This window comes from Aulonocara stuartgranti, assembly GCF_965226115.1.
Source record: "Aulonocara stuartgranti genome assembly, chromosome: 22".
Lineage (NCBI taxonomy): Eukaryota > Metazoa > Chordata > Actinopteri > Cichliformes > Cichlidae > Aulonocara > Aulonocara stuartgranti.
The window spans coordinates 15315411-15338798 of NC_138957.1; the positions used below are offsets into that span (position 1 = coordinate 15315411).

Below are 23388 nucleotides of genomic sequence, written 5' to 3' on the forward strand. Positions count from 1 at the left end.
TCCTGTGATATCCAAGTGTGTCATACTTTAGCATAATGAAGCAGGTATTTCAAAAAGCATGGGTAAGGAATCAAGTATGGGTAAAGAGGGATCGGGGGTTTGTCGGGACTGCAGCTGGACCCTTCCCCTGATATCAGCCAGATACACAGGAAGACCAGAAACACTGCAGCCTTGCAAACCCAACAAGACAACCGCACAATCCAACAGGATGTACAACCCCCCCCCCCCCCGAACTTTATTCTAAGCCGTCAAACACAAGGCCTGGGGGCCAGAACTGGTCCTGCTAAGTCTCTAATTCAGCCACTGAATTGTTTTGAAAAACCTTTTCCCCTCATACATTTTCCAGCTTTTCCTACTTCTAAAGAACAAAGTAATTTACTAATAAAGAAATTAAGATTTCTTTTTAAATGCATATTATATAAAGATATCTCAGGGATTGTGTAGGTGAAACGTCTTTACACTGACTTCCCATTTAAGCTCAAAGTACATTGCATGTGGCCCAGGAAATGAAATTAGGCTTCACTGCTCCAAACAAAGGAAACCATGCATTCCCATGGTTTCCTTTTAGATGGATCTCTTACAAGCTCCTCTGGTTGAAGTGAACTTTTAGGACAGCGGCATTTAGGCAGGGACTTCTTATCTGCCACAAGCACCATACGAAACACCCATTTCACTACACATCACGCCCGTGCCCACTCAGACTGTGACAACCTTGGGGGGGTGGGAAGGAGACAAGTTTGCTTTTTATTTGAATTTATTTATCTTTAAAGAACCAATATGAATTGGGGATGTTTTCAAAATGGGTACAATGATTAAAAAAAACTGACCACTTTCATTCTTCTCCAGCTTGACTTTCAGATTGAATCTTAGGCTCTGTGTAAGAGTTTAAATACGCATACCTGTAAAAAGTCCTATTGTAGCCCCAGAAGGGAGAGAGAATGAAATTACAAGTACCTGTTGTAGTTACATTTGTTTTTTGTTGTATTTTTTTTTTGTTTTGTTTTTTATTTTTTTAAAACGGCCTGGATGATAATCTGCAGTTCGTGTGTATGTGTGCGTAGGACACTCAGCAGGGTTTGGCGGACATATCTGAGGTGGACTGATTATTGCACTCCAACAAGATTTAAAGAAAAAGAAGAAAAAAAAAGAGAGAGAGAAGAAGAAAAAAGACATGGCTCTCAAACAGATAAAACTAAAACTATTGGATGACAAAGTGTCCTTGCCCCTGCCAAACTCTTAACTGCCACACATATCTTGTGAATAAATATTACAGACATATTCAAACTCAGTGACCCCTTAAACTGAAAGTGACATTAAAGCAAGTGAAGGGTAAGAAGAAAAAAAACATTACTGCATTTTTCAGGTGAACCTTTGAGTTTTGTGCAAAAAAGACACAGTCACAATGTGTGTTTTAAAAAAGAAAAAAAAAAGAAAAAAAAGTATGTCGTTCTGGCCCAATTATAAAATATCAATAGTGGAAATCAAAATGAGAATATATAATTTCATCACCACATTTGTGTAAAAATAAACATTCACAAAAAATGGAAACTGTTATCCCATGATTAAAACTGGAACAAAAAAAAAAAAAAAGTCAAATAAAAACCCCATAAGAGACAGGATGGACTCAAGTTGAAAAATTCTGGCCCGTGGTTGAACAGTATAAACCGGGTGGCGGGCCTATCTGTGTGCTTTAACCTTCCATTCATTGGTTCGGCTGGTGGATCCCCAGATCTGGACTCATTCATTTGATCACTCGCTTCCTTCTCAATTAACCATGACTCAGTGTTAACAAATCATCACAATAATTACTGATAGCACTCTCCGTGTTTTGTTTTGTTTTTTCTTTTTAAATCTCTCCCGTTATCGGAAGATTCCCCACTAGATGTGCACAAGAAAGACGCACTGACAGGCAGCCTACTGAACGCAGCAGATGCTATCCTTGCACCGCAGACGCATTTTGGGTCTGTATTTCTCGAGGTAAAGAAGCTGTTTGGAGTTGAAGGCTCCACGTCTCTTCCTGTGAAAACAAGAAAAGAAGGAGAGGCTCTTTAAATAACGTGACTACAAAGAATGCAGCACATTAAAACATGACGGTGATTACAGGAGTTATAAAAGATTGACAAGCATTTTCAAGCGAGTCAGAACTAGTACTTCTGAATTCCTAGAACTCCATCTTCTACTTTGGCGTAAGGGCTTAAAATGGGAATTTCTCAGTGACTCAAGTGTACTGTCATTGGTCTAGATGGGATCACATGATGTTTTGGTGCAGCACACTGCAACTGGCATATTTAAAGCAAACAACACACCTATGTAAACAGCATACATTAAAGAAGGACTGTCATTTACACAGCTAATGTCAAATAGCTCTTCCAAAAAAAAAAAAAAAAGATAAAACAAAACATGCTAGCATTTCCTTTCAACTGCTTGGGCCATCCAAACACAAAAAAGTAATTAAGATTAAGCAGGATTACAGGAAAAACCACCAAGTGAATTGTTATAGTTACTGGATGCCATCTTTGGGCACAGAGCAGCACATGCTGGTAATGTGGGTGAAAGGCACATATTAATCAGGCATTTCAGTCCACCTCACTTGCCAGGTTATCTAAATTAAAAAAGCATAAAAATAGGTCCCTTTTAACTCTGATTATCATGAGTCCATAGCTCTGTTCACAGCATCCTTCAACTTTTTGTTGATAGCCCAAATGTTGCTATGCTGTCAACCAACTCACTAATACAGTGCATTAGCTTTCCAACCAGGGAAGGAAAAACAAAAAAGTTCTGAAAGCACCTTCCTCCCAAAAGGACCTTTGATATCACCTAGCAGAAAAAAAAAAGTTCCATGACTCTAAATCCCTCCAACTTAAATGCATTTAATCATTTCTTTTGTTTTATGGAGGTCTGAGTTTTCAGTATCAGCACACCTTGTGTCTGATTTACACTGCAAGTCTCTTAAAAAGGCAATAATCTTTGATAAGACTTGGCCTCCTTTTATGGTTCTAGTACAAAAGCAAAGAGTATACTTACTGTCTTATGAACTGCACAGCATCCTCATACTTCATCCCACACTCAATGAGGGCTAAGGCCACCAAGACTGGAGCTCTGTGAGGTGAAGAAATCCAGTGGACCACCAGTTCAAGCAGACAGAGCATCCAAGGAAGAAAGAAGGAGAAGAGAAGATTAAATGCCAAGAGTCACATGGTTCCACAGTAATACGGCGGTGAAGGAATGAGAAAGGGGCGTTTAAACCTGAAAAAGAGGCCTGGGAACTCAACAGGGGTGCACAAGTACACTGTTGCCCTGCTGGGGCACTGTGCTCACACCCTGAGCCTCAAACACAAAACTAACTGATGAGTTACAGTAAAAGGCTTCTCCTTTCTCACAACAGGAGATGGGGTGAGAAAAGACAAACATAAACACTTTCCAGACCACTCGGCAGGTTAGAGCTCAGTGCTGACAGCAGTTGTTTTAGTGGCTTTTTTCTCACATACAATTCAAGACAGACAGAATGTGAGAATGTTGTGTGGACTCTGTTAAAAGGCGGCACATAACTGCTGCCTCCTACACTGAAGGCTTAAGTGTTAGCCTGTTTAAAGCAGATCACACTGCAAGGCAGAAATCTCATATGACTGCAGTAAACAAAGTACAGGAAAGAAGGAGAGGAGACGCAGTCAGAAAATGCCAGTCTAACCAATATTGGGAATTAGAAAGTCTCTGGAATGCCACAGCAATGCAAAACGCTAGAAGCCATTGAGAGCAGATTGGCTAACTCTGCACTTGTGGTCAGGAAAGACATTTTCACACAAACACCCCCCATGTCATGTGCTTATGCCTTATTTGTTTTCACACTTTGTGTTGTTATTCAGCATAACTTGTTTGTAATTCACTGTCACACTGGTTTCTGACTAAGAAGTGTGCATATTTTCATCTCCAGAAGATCATAACTAGATAGAATGTATTCGAAAGCTAGCGCTTCCCCCCCCCCCAGAACCAATGTCCGGCTGTTGTAGCTAATGATAGTGCTCAGTAAAAAGACAATCAGCTGCTTAAATGATCTCTAACAGGAGGAGAAAAAGGAGACAATCATTTGAGTTACTAAATGAATCACTAATGAGTATTGAGGATTCAATTCTGGAGGTGGGGGTGAAAGGCAAGACCAGCCAATGCTGTGTGATCAATAGTGAAGAAACAACAAGTGAATGCTTTCTCTGACCACATCTCTCTGGAGCTACTGTTAATACCGCAGCAATAAAATGGTCCCTGGTCACACTAACCAGATTACTAACAGGGCGGGAAAAAACAAAAGGATGAGATACTGGGTCAAATGGGCTGCGTTACACAAGGGACAGGCTGTGTTGCTGCCTTGGAAATGGCACGTCTAACTTTGAGAACAGATGTCTCAGTTATCTCTGCAGCCACTTTGATATGGACCCAAATAACCACCTTCTAACCCTCTAACTTAAAACATACCACTACATTTCTCATTTATTGCACGCAGGACTGTTATTTGGGCACGTAAGAAAAAAGAGTTTTGGTGAAAAGGAGGCCAACTGTACACCATACATACCGTCCGAGGCCTGCCACACAGTGTACGGCAATGCAGCAGCCGGGTTGCTCTCGAAATTTGGTGTTGAGCAACTTGAGCCAGTTATCCACGATCTGGGTGGGAGGAGGGGCACCATCATCAAAAGGCCAGTCCTAAAGCAGAAAACATCAATCGTCATCAAATAACTTAGTTGAACAGCACAAACATCCAGTAAGAGACTGCCACGAAAATGTATGTCAACACTTACCAAGACCTGTATCCCCTCTTTCTCTACTGGAGCCTTATCATAGGTGGCATCACAAACTCTAACCAGAGTGTTCACCTCAAATTTTTTCAGTTCCTGGCAGAAAACGTGAAAGGGTGCATTTGAGACAGAGCCCTGGGAATCTGATAATCAGCAATAACACAAACGTAAGCATACCTCGGTGAACTTGTTAAGTGTGGCGTTGGTGGGGTTGTGGGTGATGAGGAACCTCATGCGCTCGTAGACAATCTCAACTGCAGCGGGGCGGTTCATGTTGGCGAGACGGCTTTAAAAAAAAACAATTACAATACAAAACTCTTACAAAACAAAAGCGACTTTTGGCTCAGAAGTCAGCAAAAAAAAAAAAAAAAAAAAAAAAAAAAGAAAGAAAGAAAAGAAAACCCTCAAAAAAAAATTTGCTAGGAAACGTATGTTTTCATGTAGGGTAGAATAAATAAAAATGACAACACGTGGAGGGGGGGGTCGCTCAGGAGGACAACAGGTATTCACTATGGGATGATGTACACAGAATGATAACACAAAAGAAAAGGAAAAAACAAACAAACAAACTAGTCCACAGTACTTTGGGATTTAAAAAAATAAAATAAAAATACAAAAAATACAAAACCAAAAAAAGTTAATAACAAAAAATAATAACACAGAAGAAGATGAGGAGACTATCCAGGAGTCATCCAATCAGTTTACCCCATTCAGGAGAGCTGTTTGTGATTGGCTGTTCAAGAAGAAAGTAGAAAGCAAAGGTTTTTCGTATCGGTTGGGACAGGGCAGAGCAATCAGGCCAAGGGCTACGCAATATCCCAGAGGGCCTTTGGGAAAAGTCAGCAGTTCCTAGTGCGCTGGCAGTCAGGGGGGTTTCTGGGTAGCGTAGTCCCTCGGGGGGCGGCCGATTCACTTCTCCACAGAGGTGAGGTGCTGTGCCTGGCAGAACTCTCCGCTCACACACGCCATATAGGTACGGCTCAAGTCAACACAGAAACCCTGTGAAGAGAACACAGAAAGGGAGACTTAAATGTAACGAGATCGCACACAAACAGCACCCATTTATTTCAAACAGATAACCAGTGTCTGCACAAGCAGGAGGCCACCGATTCAGGTCGTTACAGAATATGATACTTGTTAAATTTGCACATCTGCAGCTGATTAATGGTAATAACCACAATACATTTTGCATATCATGATTATATTTGACTATTAGTCTGGAGATTAAATATACCACATGTTGACTTTTGAGCACTGGGTGGACAACAGTACAGATTAAAGGAGCCTTTAATAAAGCAGATATAAATCTGGAATTTCAGTTTATACAAGATTATTTTTCCTCCCCATCAAAAAGGCTTTCTATAATAACTAGGGATATATGACTACATTAAACAAGTGATTTTAATTAACAACAAACTAAAAAGGTCAAAGTTAAACATCTTCAAACATTGTTGAATGTTTTACGGAAACCACCAAAACTGCTGATCACATTCTTCAGTGCCTCCAACAGCATTTTAAAAGCTGCTGAAATGTGTGGCACTTTGCAGCCTTGCACAACACTGTTCACACGCACAATGTCAGATTAGTTCACCAAGTGTGGTTAAGTGAACTGTGCTAGCATCAGCATGCCTCTTTCCTTGCAGGTTAGCTGCCACACACTTCTGCTGAAGTTAGGCTATGCCAGATTAAACTACATACAACAATTTAGATCAAAATAACACGCCAGTGTACTAGTTTGAGTCTGTTCTTCCACATTACTCATTTACAAATCCCAATAGCAGAGTCACAGGTGGCAGGTGACTACCCAGCAGCCCAGACTCATACATACAAACCATTAGTTAATCCAACTAGTATTTCTGAATCTAACCAACAACACCACCACCATTACTGAAGTGTCTAGCCAACAAGCTCACTTCCCTAGTAATTAAAGGCATACATTTCAGTCTTGATTAACTGAAACATGATCTGCGGTCTGCTTGTAGTTGTTGTCAGTGTTTTCACTTCTCAAATATCAGCTTCTGGAATTTGCAACATAAAGGTTGTTCCATGCTGTAGAGGTTTACACATTCACAGAAGCAAAAGATCCTATTTTTGATTCCAGGGGTGGACAAATCCCCTGGGGCTGCATCAGGAAGGTCACCTGGTGCTAAAAACTCAAACATGTGGAGCTACTTGCTGGGACGACCCCCTGTGAATAACAAAGCAGCTAAAGGTAGCTTTAAAAGAACTAAAGCACAACGACAGTGTATAGACACTCAAAAATCCCCATCATGACTGTTTCTACCTTCCAGCCAGTTAATCCTGCAGTGAAATGAACGCACCTTTGGATTACATCACTGTCAATTCACCACCCGTCACCAAAATGGAAAACTAATAATATTCACAGCATGGAGTGCAGACACTTCATAACAGTGTCTTTCAGAACAGGTAATGTCTGGCCTGTAACTGGCCACGGAGCAGCTGAACTGTGCCAAGTCCTTGACAGTCTAAATCCAGCCGCCACAAACTGGCTGGAACCTTCTCAGAGCAATATGGGAGAGAGGTGGGGAGGTAGCATTTAAAAACAAAACAAAAACGGCAAGAGCTGACTATCTCTACACCTACCACACACCAGAGTGTGTGTGTCTGCGCGTGCGTACGTGCGCTAAAGAAAAAAAAGAAAAAAAAAGGCTCGGACTTTAGCACCATGTCACAGGCAGCAGTCACAAGGTGCGGATTAACGGGTGGGCAAAGCTTCAAACAGCCCCAGCATTTCAATCCCATGCTCCCCTTTTATAAAAACTTATTTTGAATGAAACAAGACTCTGTACTCTCAGCTGCTTTATATAATACATTCAAATATTAAATAAATTGAGTGACAGCTTTTTCCATCTTTAGCCTGTCTCAAGTCAACCAGCCTGATATGTACTATCAACCACACCGCCACTACACAAGAAGTGTGTCAACCCATGGAACAGCTGCAATGGCACTCAAAGCAGCCTTGACTTTGTTTGCGCCTGTGTGTTGGTGTGTGATGGCCAAGATCATCTGTGATGCCTTTAATTACCACCACTGAGCCCGACAGAAAAGAGTGTGGCATGGCTACAATCTGACAACTGAAGCCTGGACAAAAGTCGGGCAGGCTTCTAAGGGTTTTTTTTGTTTTGTTTTTCCCCCCCCCCATCAGCTCCTAATCCTCCAGAAATGAAAAGGACAGATAAGTGGAGAGACGGGGCAGCTAGCATGTGCTTTTCACCTGTGAAACCTGACTGAAAAGGAGGAGAGCAGACTAAGAGACTGGGAAAAAAAAAAAAAAAAAAAAAAAAGAAATTAAAAAAAAAAACTCCATCAAAGAACAAAAGAACCAGACACGCACACAAATACACACCAAGGACACCACAATGACAGCTTATGCTAAAAGGATGAAAAGCAACTGGATTGTGGATAGCTGCTCAGATGGACCAAGTGACTTCATACAGTCTGTGTTCCAAATGCTGCCACAAGAAGGGTTACAGGTGTGCGTGTGTGAGTGTGAGTGTGTGTGGGTGGGGGGGGCAGATGGGAAACCCCATTTTAGAATTAACACAAGTGTATGCGAACTAAAGCACCTCAGGGCCAGGTGCAGAACATGAGGTGTGGCTAAGCAGCAAGTATTACGCTAAATGCAGTCTCAGTCGAGCTAAATTCAGGCGCTTCATGTTTTTGTTGCAATCCCTTCTCACCGTACTCACTACCTAGAGCTGTAATGATTACATAATTCACTTGTTGATTGACAGAAATCTATTACGTTTCTGCTATTTTGTTTGTACGTTTCTATTTGATTTAGATTCTATTTGTGCCGTACGGTCAATAGTACACACAGGCAGCTTTGTTTGTGCAGATAAGACCAGTGCATGTGCTTTTTAAATGAATTATTAAGTGATCATTCATAAGTTCTTCCTCTGTGAATATTTTATTAACAAAGCACTTTGTGATCAATAAACAACAACAACAACAACAATACAATGAGCAGCGTAAGGTGAATTCCAACGTCATCGTTATAGGCGATGTCGGCACAGGAAGCAATTCCAGGCCCGAGACCACAGAAAGTCTCTGACATAAGGTACATAAAGCAAAAAAATAAATAAATAAATGAAAAAAGAAAGAAAAAGAAAAAAATAAAATAAAAAAAGTGAAAAAGGCAAGGGTCCCGTATTGAATCTTCTAAGCTTTGAGGTGAAAACAAATGACAGCAAATGTGCAAACTTTCAACTCAAACCCAATAGCCATACCTGGCTATTTGTCACCTATTCATAAATTGCCTTACATAACAGAAGATAAACAAGAAAGTCGGAAAGATGAAGAAAAGTTTTGGCCACCAGTTCTGACTAAGCCTTTCAGAGGAAGTAAGCAAACTGTGGTAACACTGGGCCTGCCCAGCTGCTGCCCAGTCTGCCATCACAACATTGTCGGGAATGCATGCAAATTACTGTTGAAATTTGCAAACTGGTTCTGCAGCTATGCACTGCTTAGATCAGGGAAGACGGAAGAAAAAAAATGCACAGAGATACACACCAAATGTGTTTGTACAAGCCAAGTATGTTTAACCACACAGGAAACGAGCAGCCGTCGACAGAAAAACCTTCAAACTGTAGACCGAAAGCGTGTTAACGATCTCTCTAGTCACTTCGACATGAATGGCTGGTATAACTTAGTGGAAATGTTGTAAGAATGCTAGGACAAACTACTAATTAAAAAAAACAGGCTAAAAATGTTTAGCCTGTATTTTGCTAAATACAGGCTAAACATTTTCTGCAGCTGCTCTGCCACAAAACAGTGCAGCATACACAATTTCACAAAATAGATATATGTAATACAAATAGAAAAAGAAAGTTCTAGAAGGTGAAGACAGCCTGAAATCATCAGAGCTCATGATGCTAAGCTTTTCCTGTCTGGTTAACCCCAATTTTATTTACAAATACAAACTTAACCAATACCATTTTGTTTGTATAAATTGGCAGCAAATGAAGCAAATAAAATTTCATTGCCATTTTTAAACCAGACCAAAACACCTACTACATGTGAGAACCACATTCAAAATCATCAACGAACATTACTTTTTAAAAATTGTATTTAACTAAGATTGCAAAAATTACTAAATTATCTAAATGTGAGATTATTTTATGAATACTAGAAACAGTATTATAAAGAACTTGGGCTTACAGCTGGCATTTTGCACATGCGTGTCCATGTATAAACATATATTCTAAATTGGGAGAAAGGTCACTGAGTAAAGGCAGAGGCCCACACAATGGCTCAGAGAAAGCTCCCTTGGTGCCCTGTTCAACATCACGTGTTCACTGTTGGAACAGGGCTGTTGGAGCAAGAAACAGGGGAAAAGGACTGAGGCTGGATGGGAAGAACTTCCCAAATTGATTGGTCCTCACCAGAACCCTCTTAAGAGTAACTAAGGCAAAGCAACGGTAGACAGCGAGTAAGACTGTGAGGACGAGAGAGCGAGGAGTTCAAGTATTAGCTGATAAGGACTGCAGTATCTCAGAACAGAAAAGGACACGCAAACCTAAACAGGTGATAAAATGGCAAAAGAATGGGAACCAGGGTGTGGGTATCCTGCAGCTGCTAACTCATTTTCTTTTTTTCTGCTTGATTCATCAAACTGTCTGGTGAAATACGAAGTCAAGTCAGACATAAAACAAACTAAATGAATATGGCATTATCCTGTAGTGCAAGATAAGTGGTAACTAAGCTCAGAATATCAACAATAAAACGCTGCAGGTGGCAGCTGTGAAGTTATCACAGCTTAAGTGCATGAAGAGTAAAGTGCTACAGTGGGAGTGCTAATTAAAAGGCTTTCGCCATGTTAAGGATTTTACTGCAACAAGACTCCATAACTGCAAAGCTAAAGCTGTGAGAAGCTCTTGTTGGCACTTGATAGCTATCAGGTGGGCCGTCTCCATGACTCTCCCACCAGGACTACTATACACACACGCACGCACGCACACGCACGCTGTTCACATAGTGTAGCTAGCCACAAGCTTAGGAGTGGGTGAGGCAGGCTGCTCTAAAATTAGAAAGACAAATACATCAACACACAGAAGTGAGACATGGAATACCAAATGACGAAACAGACTTTTTATACAAAATGTCTGAGTACATCCTCCCCCCATGGTGAAAAATATTAGTTTTACATGCATCCCAGTCTGGTGGTTTGAGGTTAGCTTAGGCTCTCCGTCTTTTACTGACGCTTTGTCTGGAGCCAGACTGGGCATGACCAGACTGTACTGCCTTGAAGCAGCTTGAGGCCTAATTTTTGCCATGAGAGCCAAGTCGAAAAGTACAGGAGCGCACCTGTCATGTGAGGAGGAAAGGGTGAGAGGGCAAGCTGGAGGAAACCATGTTCACTGACATGACAGCAACATGCAATGATAATGAAAAAAAAGCTCTGATACACTCACCTACATGCTTGCTGCACCCACCTCATTCTTAGAATGCCTTCACAAATAATACGACACTTTGTATTGACAGCAAAGTACTAAATTCTCCCTTTACCTCTCTGATATGACGGGCACTGATGTGAAACTCGAGAAGATTGAGAAGCGCTGACAGCTGCAAACAAACGTAGAGAAACCACGAACCAGGAGGAGCACAACCGGAGCCAAGTATCATAGAGACCTGCCTTCATTCCTGTGGCCTTCATGAGAGCCAAATAAAAGATAACTAATATACTTGGAAATGTCAAAGAGGACAGAGACAAAGAAATAGTACCACGAAGAAAGCCAGCAAGATGTCATTTGAAGAGACATCCTGTAAGGACATAACAAGAGATTAGCAAGATTAGAACAAGAGGGGAAAAGAGCAAAAAGAGTACAGAAGAGAAACAAAAAGGCAATGGGTAAAAACTAGCTGAGATAAATCAGAGGATCACCCAATGGTCCAGCTGGTTCCTAGTAGTGACATCAATACAACCGATAGGCTGGGTGGGTGTATGTCACCTCAAACTGGAGCAGCCCTAACAGTGTTCATACCAAAAACCCAAGATGAAGAAGAAAGCACTACACTCACTACAGCACTACTGTTACTGTAAGACAGTGCTAAGAAGGGGGGGGAAAAAAAAAAAAAAAAAAAAAAAAAAAAAAAAAGAGATAAAGAATGAAAAAGCAAGAACTTAATGCTTTAGTGGGAGAGAAAAGAGTTGATACAAACAGCCGTACTAGCACACACACCCCAACCTTTAGAACTTAAAAATAATAATAATAATAATAATAATAATAATAAAAAAAAAAAAATACACTTAAGCCAATTACAAATTACCTGCAGACCTTTGGTTTACTTGTGGGTGGGTGTCAAACTCATATGTGGAGCAAGAGTAGGTTATGGTTATTCATAGCGAGCTTTGATGATTGTCCGTTTTCCAAGATGAAAATGTTTACTGTATGGACCACTTATTTAACACTGTAACAAAATATGCTCCCCCAATATTATATTATATCACAATCACCCTTCCATTTATTTTACATGTCACATGCTGGGTAAAAACCAATCATGAAAAACAAGGGTCTAGCCTTCAGGTGCAGCTGCATGACGACTGTTTTTTCCTGTTATTTTGTTGTTGTTTTTTTAAATAACCCTGCCAGCTGGACCGGGAGAGGAGAAAAAAAAAAAAAAGAAAAAAAAAAAGAAGAAGTAGTAGTTAAAGGGTTCCCCCCCCCCCATTTACACGAGACTAAAGCTTGTTCATCTTGTTACAATGAAACATTCTACCAGAAAACCTCAGGTCCTTTTCCTCTAGCAGAACAATGTCCTCCACCACGCTGCAAAAATTTCTCAGGTTCCCCCAACTCCTCAAATCCCAATTCAATTGAAGGACCACAGCAGGTGCCAGATAAAGCCCATTACACAAGAAGCCCCAGCATGCAGGACCCAAATGATATGCCGAAATTGTTCCATATGTATGTACGTGTTTCAAAAAAAACAAAAACAAAAACAAAAAAAAACGCTTCATTGGCATTTTATGATGGTGTCTATCAAACTAATTCAGTGGATTGAGAATTTGTGCTACAATGGGGGAGGAGGAACAAACAAAAAAAAAAAACAAACATTTTCTAATAATTCCAAGGACAACGCAATACCCATGTCAGTACAGGTTATGGTGACAGGTCACCAAAGTATTCAACAAACAGTACAAACATTAAAAAGAAATGGGCAGCACAACACGCCCTTGTCATCAGTCACGCTTGAAAAAGCAAAGACATACAGGCAAGCAAGCATGCAAGTAAACATGTGCACAAAACTACAAAAAAAACAAAAAACAACCCCCCCCCCACAAAACCCTACTCTAGTTCAGCTTCTACCCCCCTTTTTGCCTCACCAGTCCCTTCCCCCCCCTTCATAGTGTAACAAACAAACCAAAATCCCCAGACATGCTTGAACAAGACTGTATTAAGGGAGGGTGGCCCGTATGCAAAAACTCCACTGGGAACTCCAATAGTGATTCCAAACTGTTGTTGTGCCTCCCATGAGCTGCACACTCCTGGGGATTTTAGAAAGAAGAGGCTCAGGCTGGAGGTGGGAAGAACTGGTGTGCGCCCATTCAAAACGTTTCTGAGAACAGGAAAAACATTTCTTCACCTGCCATGCGGGTTGAGGTTGGAGTATCAAAGCTGGATTATACAGCAATGCGTAAGCCATTTTTCCTAGTACTACCAGCACAAGTGCAGAGCAAAATATTGATAGGACAATACGTGTCATTAGTTGAAAAACACTTAAGGATATTCTGGTGTTAAAGTTAACCAACTTGGTGAAATCAATGGGAAAGTGAATTAGAAATCTAATCAATTGAATTGACCAACTGAGAAGTAATAACACAAACAATACAATGATGTAAATAAAACACTGAGGTATTATACGTCATGAGAATTGATAGAATAACAGGACAAAACATTTGTTGTTTTCAGGCTGATTGAGACATCGCCGGCCCTTGAATCCTTATAATCAGGATGTGAATCACAGCCGGTCATGTCTGTGTTTACCTGTGTCAAGGTGGCACTGCACAGACATTGTGACAAAGACCCGTGGTGTGTTTAGTTTGAAAAAAAAATAAAATAAAAAAAGCAAAGATGGGTATTTTAAAAACCAGACTAAACCTCAGGGAAAGGCACCTGCTCTCCCTCTCTCCATCAAAAAGTAAAAGTGCTAACAGCAAGTGGAAAGGAAAACATTCCTGTTGTTAAAACCTGTGTGTGGATTGCCACGGTTTCATCAGGCTACAAATAGGTTGGGTTAAAGAATGGCCCTCTATGAATCTGTCAGCCAGCCGATACGCATATATCCTCAGGACTGCCCAGCAGCTGGACTCCTCAATCCACAGCAGACCCTCTTTAAAGGGTTTATAGACTCACTGAAACTCACTAAACTTGCTTACATGCTTTTAATTTTCAAACAGTATTGAAAATACATGAACTGCCAAAAGGTCTAGCACCTGTGTAGCAACTGTCCCAGAAAAAATAAATAAATAAATAAATTAAAAAAATAAAATGCACCTCTCCGGTATAGATGATCATTATATAAAAACTAGTTCTGTGCCCATTCAGGATGCACCCATTCTAACTGGTTCGCCTTTGATATGGCTGCTTTCATCAATCATCATAAGGGGTGTAACAAGACTCCAAAACCATGGTTAGGTTCATACTTGAGTTTCTCCCCCCAACCCCTCTTTTTTAAAATCAGAGGCCACTTGATCGCCATAAATATTTGAAGCTCAGTTACTCTGATACATTTGCATTTCCTTATCTGAGCATGCTTCAAATATTACAGCTTTCGCCCCATTAGCGCGTGCTAACTAGGCCTTTAAATTGTATAGCGGTTGATATGGCTCCACGTATATCTTGTATAACTCAAGTCTAGGATCGATTGCTTAATTATATTTTTAAATTACTCAATAAAACCCATTTAGACAAAAAATAAATATCAGAGATCTGTCTTAATATTTTAGTACTGTAGCTAATCATCATGCAATTGCTAAGGCACTGTTATAATATTAATAGATTCTATTCATCAAAAGCTGCTCATACTGGACCTCAAATTAAAAAAAGATGACTGTGACATGCATTCATTTAATCACTCTATAGCAATGCTTCTTAACTGTAGAATCAGTAGTTTTATTCAAGCATCCATATAAAATGGTTATGGCATGGATTCATTTCATCACTGGACTAATGCGTAGTTAATATAAACGCTGACAAATACTCTGGGGAGATGAAAATGACTCAGGATTGGGATAGTTTCCTCATTCACACACAGTCCTTACAGTAAAATAAAAACAGAAAAAAAAAATCATACACCATAATTGGGTGACATGATGCAACATTAGCATAATAGCAGTAGTGCAGCAGTACGTTTTTAAATGATTGTGACAAACATCTAGAAAATACATTTTAAAAGAGTGCATTTGCTTTGTTTGTAAATAATTATCATGCTAAGGTGGTAAACAGGATGGTGTTTTCCTGTTACAGTTGGAGTGGTTAAAAGCGCTTTGGTATGTCTCTTATTTAAGCCTTTAGGGAAAGGTGATATACTGGTTAGGCAAGGCATTTTCCAGTAAGTAATGTTTAAAGACAAATGCATTGTTAGGACTTAATAATTATAGAAAACAACAAGAACAACAACACTGATGTAGGTAAGTCATGGGACTTCACATCATAATCACCTGTCACTACACATTTTCCAAGAACTGCCCATCTAACCTCATTCAAACTGTGGCAGCACTTTTCTATTTATCCCAACAATAACCACTGAAAGTAGACCAGTCAGACACTGATGCTGTCCAACCATTTTCAGGCTTTAATCCATGCCCCCACCCCCTGCAACCCTGAACTGGTTAACTGAAAGATGACTGGTTGCAGGTTAACAGCTAGATCATTTCCATAAGCACAACTCACGATTCTGCTGGTCTGTCTGAACCATAAACAATCCGTGATCCTGGAATATTTTCCAATCGTAGAGCAGTCTTCTTCAGAAACACCTGGTTAGACGTACATACTGTAGAACAGAAGCTGCATTGTTTACTCACGGTACCAAGACAGCTAATTCCTCTTTGTAATTACATCACAAAAATCACTACTGATAAGCTATAACAGATTAAACTGGCAAGCGACAAATTTGCTTAACTGGTCAAATGGACTGGTTTCCAAAGCAACTCTGATCTAATCCTCATAAATACTGACTAAAACATTTTTAATGGCTGGGAGTAACTTAGGCACATTTATTAAGTGTCTCTTGACAAACCATGGACCTTGGTAAACCTTGGTACTCTAGTATAGAATAGCGCTAATACTGCTGACCTTTATAAAAAGGGGAAGCATTTTTACTTCTTAAAACTTGCAAATCACACAAAGAATACACTCGTGATTTTTCAGAACAGTGACAGCAAAAGTTAGAAGAAGAAAAAAAGAGGATGTCAAATGCAGCTGCCATGTCTACTTATTTTGCATCTTGATTAGATCTACTTACTGGCAGCCAAGTATGTTATGTTGTGAGCGGGTGTAACTTTTGACAGAGCTTATTATAACTGCTGTGCAATAGCCCTTAGAGCTTGTGGTGTACAAGTCTATATGAATTATTTTTACAAGAACATTTCCTCATTTATATTTCTGAAAGTATAAGAGTTTTAAGATATTTGAATAAAAATATAAGTGTAATTGTCAGTGTTGCTTTTAAATGCCAAGCTTATTTTGCTGACATTGTCATAAATGGGCAGTCTCTTTCCAATCCCTATTCAGAACAGCAGGTTAGCTCTCTGTAGCCCTAAAGCACAAGAGGTAATCTTCCTGCAGGGAACTTGCTGTACTGCCTTTTTTTTGTCTGTGTAAACTGGGTTTGAGAGAGGGAGGTATGGGAACATGTAACCCCCACCCTCTATGTCCATGAACAGACGAACACCCACAACACATGCACTTGCACATGGCAAAGCCCACTTATCACACTGCTTTGCTGCCTCTGAGTGAGCACAGATAAACAGTGTAACGATCAAAGGCTTCTGATAGAGCTTAGAGGGGGAGGGCAAAGACTGATCCATCTCTGGAATACACTGAAAGAGACCAGGGCTCAGCACCTTAGAAATGGGAATGAAAAGGTTGAAAACATTTAAACAAAGGTCTGTTCTACCCTCACATAATTGGCCTACGTCCACTTTTAATCAGTTTTCACAAAATGGGAAAAGAAAAAAAAAAAAAAAAAAAAGACTGCCCAATTATATGTTAAACAAAAAACACTTTTTCCCTGCGATTTCAGTGAGAATCAAAAGTGCAAATACACAAAGGAAACTAATAAAAGAGACAAAAGGTGGTAATATAAAGTGTTTGTGCCAATTGCGTGCGTCAACAAAGGCTGGGCAAGTTACCAAATGATACAAGATTGAGATACAAATGGCAGGAGCACCAAATCTACTTCTGAGATTGTGGACCAGCTCACCAACTGAAAAATCCATGGTTTGAAAAATAGTAAATAACAACAATGAGGTACCGCAGAGATTTCTACTTACAAAATCTCCAATGCTTGGATGCTGCGGATCTAAAAAAATACAGCAAATTTTTATGGTGTGCATACAGAGATGAACTAGCAAAAAACGTTAGTGGGGAGTTCCAGTTACAGATCAGAAAACTTTAAACCGTTTGTACCCAAATTCGTTACACATTTTCCCGAAGTTTTAAATGACCACTGGAAGACTTTTAAAACTCATCCATTCATAACAACTCAGATGCTGATTACAAAGTTCAGCATTCATCAGGCTGACGTCACCATCTGCACTTTGACTCCTGCATTTTAAAGTTAAATTGTGGAGTCTTGGTTGCAGAAAACTTGAGGAGCAATAACCAATTCCAAATACAAAAATCACATTTGTTTACAAGAAAACTCTAAACCTTCAGTACCTTTACGGTTCTATTTACATAGTATATAATAATAATAATGTGTGTAATAGTTGCCATTACCAAATATGACTCCAAAGACAAGGCAGTAGTTTTCTGGCTTGATCTGGAATATGGGTCGCTGGACTATATTGAGCCATCTGAGCGCCTTTGATAAGTTATAATCTCATCTCACAATCCTAAATCTGCTCCAGGATGACATTTCTCAACACAGACAGAACACAAAGCAGCAACGAGACACACCTTGACCTGCATGCTAACATGTGAATTACGCACTGAAAGTCAGCATAAAGACGCATTTTAACAAGAAATCTAAAGTGCTGTAGCCAAAGAGTCAACTATTCATGGAATTATTTTTTAAGTATTTGTTCGGTTTTCAATTCTGGAATTCAATTGTTCACCTTTTTTTTTCCTCTCTCTTTTAAACACACAGAAACCTAATCTCATCACTACTTCCTTTAATTTAGAATCGTGATGCAGTAAACAGTCTCATTTACCTCACTGTTCCTAATTGAGCAACACTGTCACTCAATTTGGCAAATTTTTGCCGTGTATCAGAAGCAAAATGTTGACTCATTTTCTCTGAGGGATCACCGGAGGGTGCCAAAAAATTAAATAAATAAAATTAAAAAAAAAAAAAAAAAATCACAGCACAGCAATTACAACAATCAATACCAAATTATTTCTATAGTGACTTTTTTAATGATTAAAAACATCTACCCCTTCTTGCTGGACAAAGTTCTGAACATTTGCTGTGGTCACATCTTCTGCATACTGGCCACACAGCTAGTATGCAGAACATGTAGCTATTAATAAGTATAAGCTGCCACTGGCCTCCCTAATTGTTGGTCCACAAATAGTGAGGCTGTTTTGTGCTGACCATTTCTAAATCTACCAAAAAAAAAAAAAAAAAAAAAAAAATTATTTTTTTTTTATTTATTTTTATATATATATATATATATATATATATATATATATATATATATATATATATATATATATATATATATATATATATATATATATATACACACACTTTTTACTTCCTTTTCTGGAAATTTGGAAGGCCATAAATATTCACAATAATGCATTTCTTATTAATTTTATTGCTTAATGTGACAGTAACCAAAGACCGATTAAAAACATTTGCTAGAATAACCAACAGTAAGTAGAACTCTAAGACTGCCAAGAACAGTGAAAGCTTCTAGTTCCAGTCAATTCATTATACAGAGTTCCAAAATAAGAGCTAATACAGACTTGGAAAAATACAGATAAAAAAAATCTCATTTCATTTTGATTGTGATGATTTTTTTCCCCCTCTAGCATATATGGGTAAACAAATAACAGACTTTCACAATTGGTGCATCCTTAAGAACAGGCAAGTTAAAATACAAGGTGTTCCTTCAACATTCCAGCTAACAATTACTTCCACTCTAGCAAATAACTGACAGCTGCTCCTGTAGAAGTTAACTGCCTTGTTGTTTAAAGGCACAATGGTTCTTGTTTACAAGTGTGCCAGGCTTATGGGTTCATTTAGCTATAATTGATATGTGCAAGAGTCAATTCATGACAGATTTACAATTTAAAAAAATAAAAATAGAAAATAACCCAACATTAAGAAAAGTAAACTTCCAGGACTGTCTAGAAGTCCATTTCTGTGCCGAGACCAACGCTCAGCAACAGACCGAGCCAGTAAAGAGAATGTCTGCTCGCATTTTTGCCGGGAGGTGCTGATCCCACCACAACATCAATTCTTCTGACATTTGGAAACCAACTGCCTTCTGACAGCAGCATCGGGGGATGCCTGTTGCCATATCAACAATTATCCCTGTGGTAGCAACAAGTGCTCCTGCGGGGAATATGGTGTCTCTTGATAAGAAATCAAAAAGGAGCAATGGTGCTTAGTAAATGCTCACAAAGTAAAGCTAAAGAAGACCTAAGAGTGCAGCAATAATGAGAATTAACGCTTGTTTATATGCTGTCATCAAGGAACTTTTTTTCTCAACTAAAAACCAACAGCCCCTAACAGAACCATAAATCACCTTATGATCTCAATTTAGCTCATGGTAGCAAATCCATCTTTTTTGAGATTATAGCCACAATGAACACACTAGTTTGCGAGAGGCACTCACGGGGTGGGGGTGCCAGTAACACACACACCAAAAAAAAAAAAAAAAAAAAAAAAAACACCTAGGCAATGGGCAAACAGAGGGTTTGTTGTCTGCTTCAAAAATAGCACCGTTTTTAAAATCTGAGAAAGCAAGCACCTACACACAGCTGCTCAAACAACAATAACACATATTACTATTGCATGTTCTGGCACAGAACTCCGTGTTCCCCTGTTAACTGCAGCTCTGACAGCTGTAGCTAAACAAGGCAGGTGTAAACACAAAAAACAAAGGAGGATCCTATTCCTACCTGTTGCTATAGTTTCAGCGGGAACCCCTGCAACAGCAATCTAGGAGAGGTGTCAATCTGTGAAACACTGCCAGTGCCACTGAGCCTGCGCCTTTGCTTTACCCCAACACTGTGGCAACAACAGTAAACACTGTGCCGATCACTGCATGATTCATTAATCCACACACTTTGCAATAAACGAGCTACTCACAAATAGGTGCCCACTAATGCGTAACTACATATGGGCTTCACTTAATCGCTTTGAAAAGAGGTAGCACAAACAGTGGCCAACTAATCTTAGCTTGCCACTTTATACCAATTTCAAAACAACTTCTACTGCAGCCAAAGATAGGAGTGAGCCCATTGTAAAACCAAAAACGTCGTGTTCCATTCCCACCACAGATAGGGAGAGTAGCTAAATTTTAAAATGTGTTTAAGCAGTCAGTATGGAATGGCCTCCTCTGCTCTACCTTTCAACACTCAGTCACCCCCCTGTGGCTTGATGGGCTGAAAGCCAGCAGGCTACAACATAGGTGTTCTTCTCCCCCAGTAACACTCCTTTGTAGGCTGATATCAAGTTACTGCACACTGGGTTCACCTTTCACAGTTACAGTAACCAAGGCTGAGAACTTCCCATCTTGTCACAGGGCATTTTCTTTGCTCCTAGTAGGCATAAATTAGCAACCAACCAGCATATTAAGTCTTTAAACAACAAGTTTGATTTAGCTGAGAAAATAGCAAAACTCAAATAAGGATAATTCAAGTTTGGCTTACAAAAGTTACAGGTAATAGAAGTTTGCCTTGCAGAGTCGGATCACAAAAATGAGTGCCCACCCAAGCAGTATAGGGCTGACTTTAGCTGAGGGATGTGCTATATAAGCAGATTGAGTGAGAGTTGCTATTTCTAGATTGGCCAGAGCATCATGTGTCAATTAGCTACAAAATAAAGCGGGTCATCTGTTCAAACGACCTACTTCCACAAAGAATAAAATGCCAGTGGAGTCTGAAGACTGCAAAGCATTACAATACTGAAGTTGTGAAAGTCTAACCTTTTATGAAGCAAGAGTATAGACCTTATTGATTACATTACTCACTGCAACTTTCTATTATTTCTGTTGTAGTGTCCCAACATTCCCTTAGCTTTTTTTCCTGAATGCAATCACTCATCTCATCCTATCAACAGGCAAACCAGGTCACCTTGCAGTGACTCATAATCGGGAGTATATAATTAGCTTACCTGTTACACCAGTTACTGATTGACTCATCCGCCCTGTTGGTAGGATGGCTATTCACTTGTATTAGCCGCCCACTAGAATTTACTACCAGAGGGGAGCCTCAAATCAGTGGAAGGTCATAAATTGAAAACTGAGAGGCATGGGAATGTGCCGCGGCCTTTAGTGTCACAGCTGCTCTAGTCAACTTCCTCCCGAAATGCATTTCCTCATTTCACTTCAACCCACATGGCTAAATGGTTGGGCGCTTGCTGTTTTAGGAAACCAGACGAGGCTAAATTATAGACCCACCTAACTCCAGTGTTGGCCATTTTTTTCTCTCCTTTTTTCGTCGAAACCGAGCAAATTTTCCGACTCCAACCAGACAGCAAGCAATAAAGACAAGGAGCACGACAGTCCAGTCCAGTAGCCGCGACGACAAACAAACAGACATGACAAATCGTTTGTCGGTTTAAGAAAAAAAATAAATCAACCCGTCAGCCTGGCAATTGGCCTTTAGCATATGGGTGAACTATACTGCAGGTCAAGATTTTGTCACAAAGGGCGGAAGGCAGCTGGCTAGCTTAGTCGCCATATAGTTACCACGCAGCTTTCCACAACTACAAATAACTCAAGCATCTTATACACATAACAGTAGCACTACTAGCCAGCACAATTGTTAACGTTAACACAAGTATTCATTGCCAATATGATACACGTTGTTCAGAAGAAATTCTACGGTAACCTGTACACCCTTGCACCGTGTAGCGCTAAGGTAGCGCTAGCACTTGTGGTATTCCGAACGACGGTCAGTTTAGAAAACACCACGTTATGAATACAACTAAACGTATCCTGTTCTAAAAGAAAAACACAAGCTATGACATAGTCGTGTTAGTAGTCCTAATGCTAGTCAGCGATTTTCTTCTTTAGGGAAAAAGCCATAGCCGCGATAGCAAGCTAGCGCAGCTATGTTAGCTAGCGGGCTAGCTAACGCACTTTGCTTTTAGCAGCAATCTTTTAGACCAGCAGCACTGCAACAATCAAGACAAAGGTAATTGACTCAAGTGTGGATATCACGGATGTCTGAGGCAGTGAGAATGAACATTCATACCTTTAACGGGATTTTCAACACCGATTGTAGCACACGATTAAACCGTCTTAAGCTTTGCTCTGCGAGCTACCATTAACGTGGCTACATACTGGACACTATTCTCGGACGACTCCTCATGCAACTTACTTTGGCTGCCCGGCAGTGTGGCGATCACCTAACATATGGAACTCAACTTTTCAGTGGGCTCTAGCGGATCTATAGCACTAGAATTACATTCAATCAACGCAGAAAGAAGTTCCCAGAGGTTTGCTGAGATCTTTTAGTCATTGAGTACTTACAAAGAGCAAGCTGAACATTGAAATCCCGTGACTACCCCGGAGAAAGTGGAGGGAGTGCAGAAAGCGCTGTCAGATCGCCTTTTTGTTCCTCTTTAGTGTGGCAGCCTGAGATCTCGTCGGAGGTCGGGAACTGTTGTCGGGGAGGAGCCTCCTCCTCAGTTTGTACAAGACCTTCAGGGACCGTCGGAAAAATGTCGACCAGGCAGTGCGAATTAATAGTCAACAAAATGAGGGCCACCTGAGAAATCTGCAAACCTCGGAAAACTTTAAACGACAGACGCGTGTATCCCAGATCATCCTAGCATTTTTTTTCTTGTTTGTTTGAGTGTTTCCTCGTCACCAATTTAACTATCAGGAAGCGGAAACTGGAATAAAGTTTAAGTGACATGCATGGCAACGTCTGAAGGGATTAGCTTCAAGGTCGTTCCTCACTTTGCTTTAGTGTAGGTAACTTTTCATATCTTCTATTACTTCTCTCTATAACAGCACATGTATGTGCATCAGGTTGTATCTGCGGTCACTGCGCCAGAATTACCGGGATCTCTCGAATGCAGCATGGATGGTCTGACGTCAGCACGACGTAAGAAGAATCCGGTTGACTGATGACAGCTCACCATGGTGACGACAGTTCCAGCAAGTAATAGCACCATATTATCCCTGAACTCATGGGCTGTTTTTTAAAAATAGATTTTATTCTTATCT

At 40.1% G+C, this 23388-nt stretch overlaps 1 protein-coding gene across 3 annotated transcripts; it reads right to left on the reverse strand.

The window, feature by feature from the left end:
• Positions 1–736: 736 nt before the first annotated feature.
• Positions 737–22834, reverse strand: ptp4a2b (protein tyrosine phosphatase 4A2b). Of its 3 annotated transcripts, none has more exons than XM_082522285.1 (7): positions 22687–22834; positions 5493–5786; positions 4965–5073; positions 4791–4883; positions 4565–4695; positions 3025–3099; positions 737–2017 (listed from the first exon to the last, which is right to left on the reverse strand). In XM_082522285.1, exons 2-7 carry the CDS (start codon positions 5495–5497, stop codon positions 1915–1917), a joined length of 516 nt encoding a protein of 171 aa, XP_082378411.1. In that variant the 5' UTR covers positions 5498–5786; positions 22687–22834; the 3' UTR covers positions 737–1914. The 3 variants fall into 3 exon arrangements, with proteins under 3 accessions (XP_082378411.1, XP_082378412.1, XP_082378413.1); XM_082522286.1 differs by lacking the exon at positions 22687–22834 and adding an exon at positions 22409–22650; XM_082522287.1 differs by lacking the exon at positions 22687–22834 and adding an exon at positions 21324–21422.
• Positions 22835–23388: the final 554 nt, after the last annotated feature.

What these genes read in the sequence shown, in the direction of transcription:
- ptp4a2b (XM_082522285.1), bottom strand. An exon ending in CACTTAACAAGTTCACCGAG is followed by an intron (nt 4,884 to 4,964) that starts GTATGCTTACGT and finishes GTTTTCTGCCAG; the next exon opens with GAACTGAAAAAATTTGAGGT. An exon ending in AAGAGGGGATACAGGTCTTG is followed by an intron (nt 4,696 to 4,790) that starts GTAAGTGTTGAC and finishes TTTCTGCTTTAG; the next exon opens with GACTGGCCTTTTGATGATGG.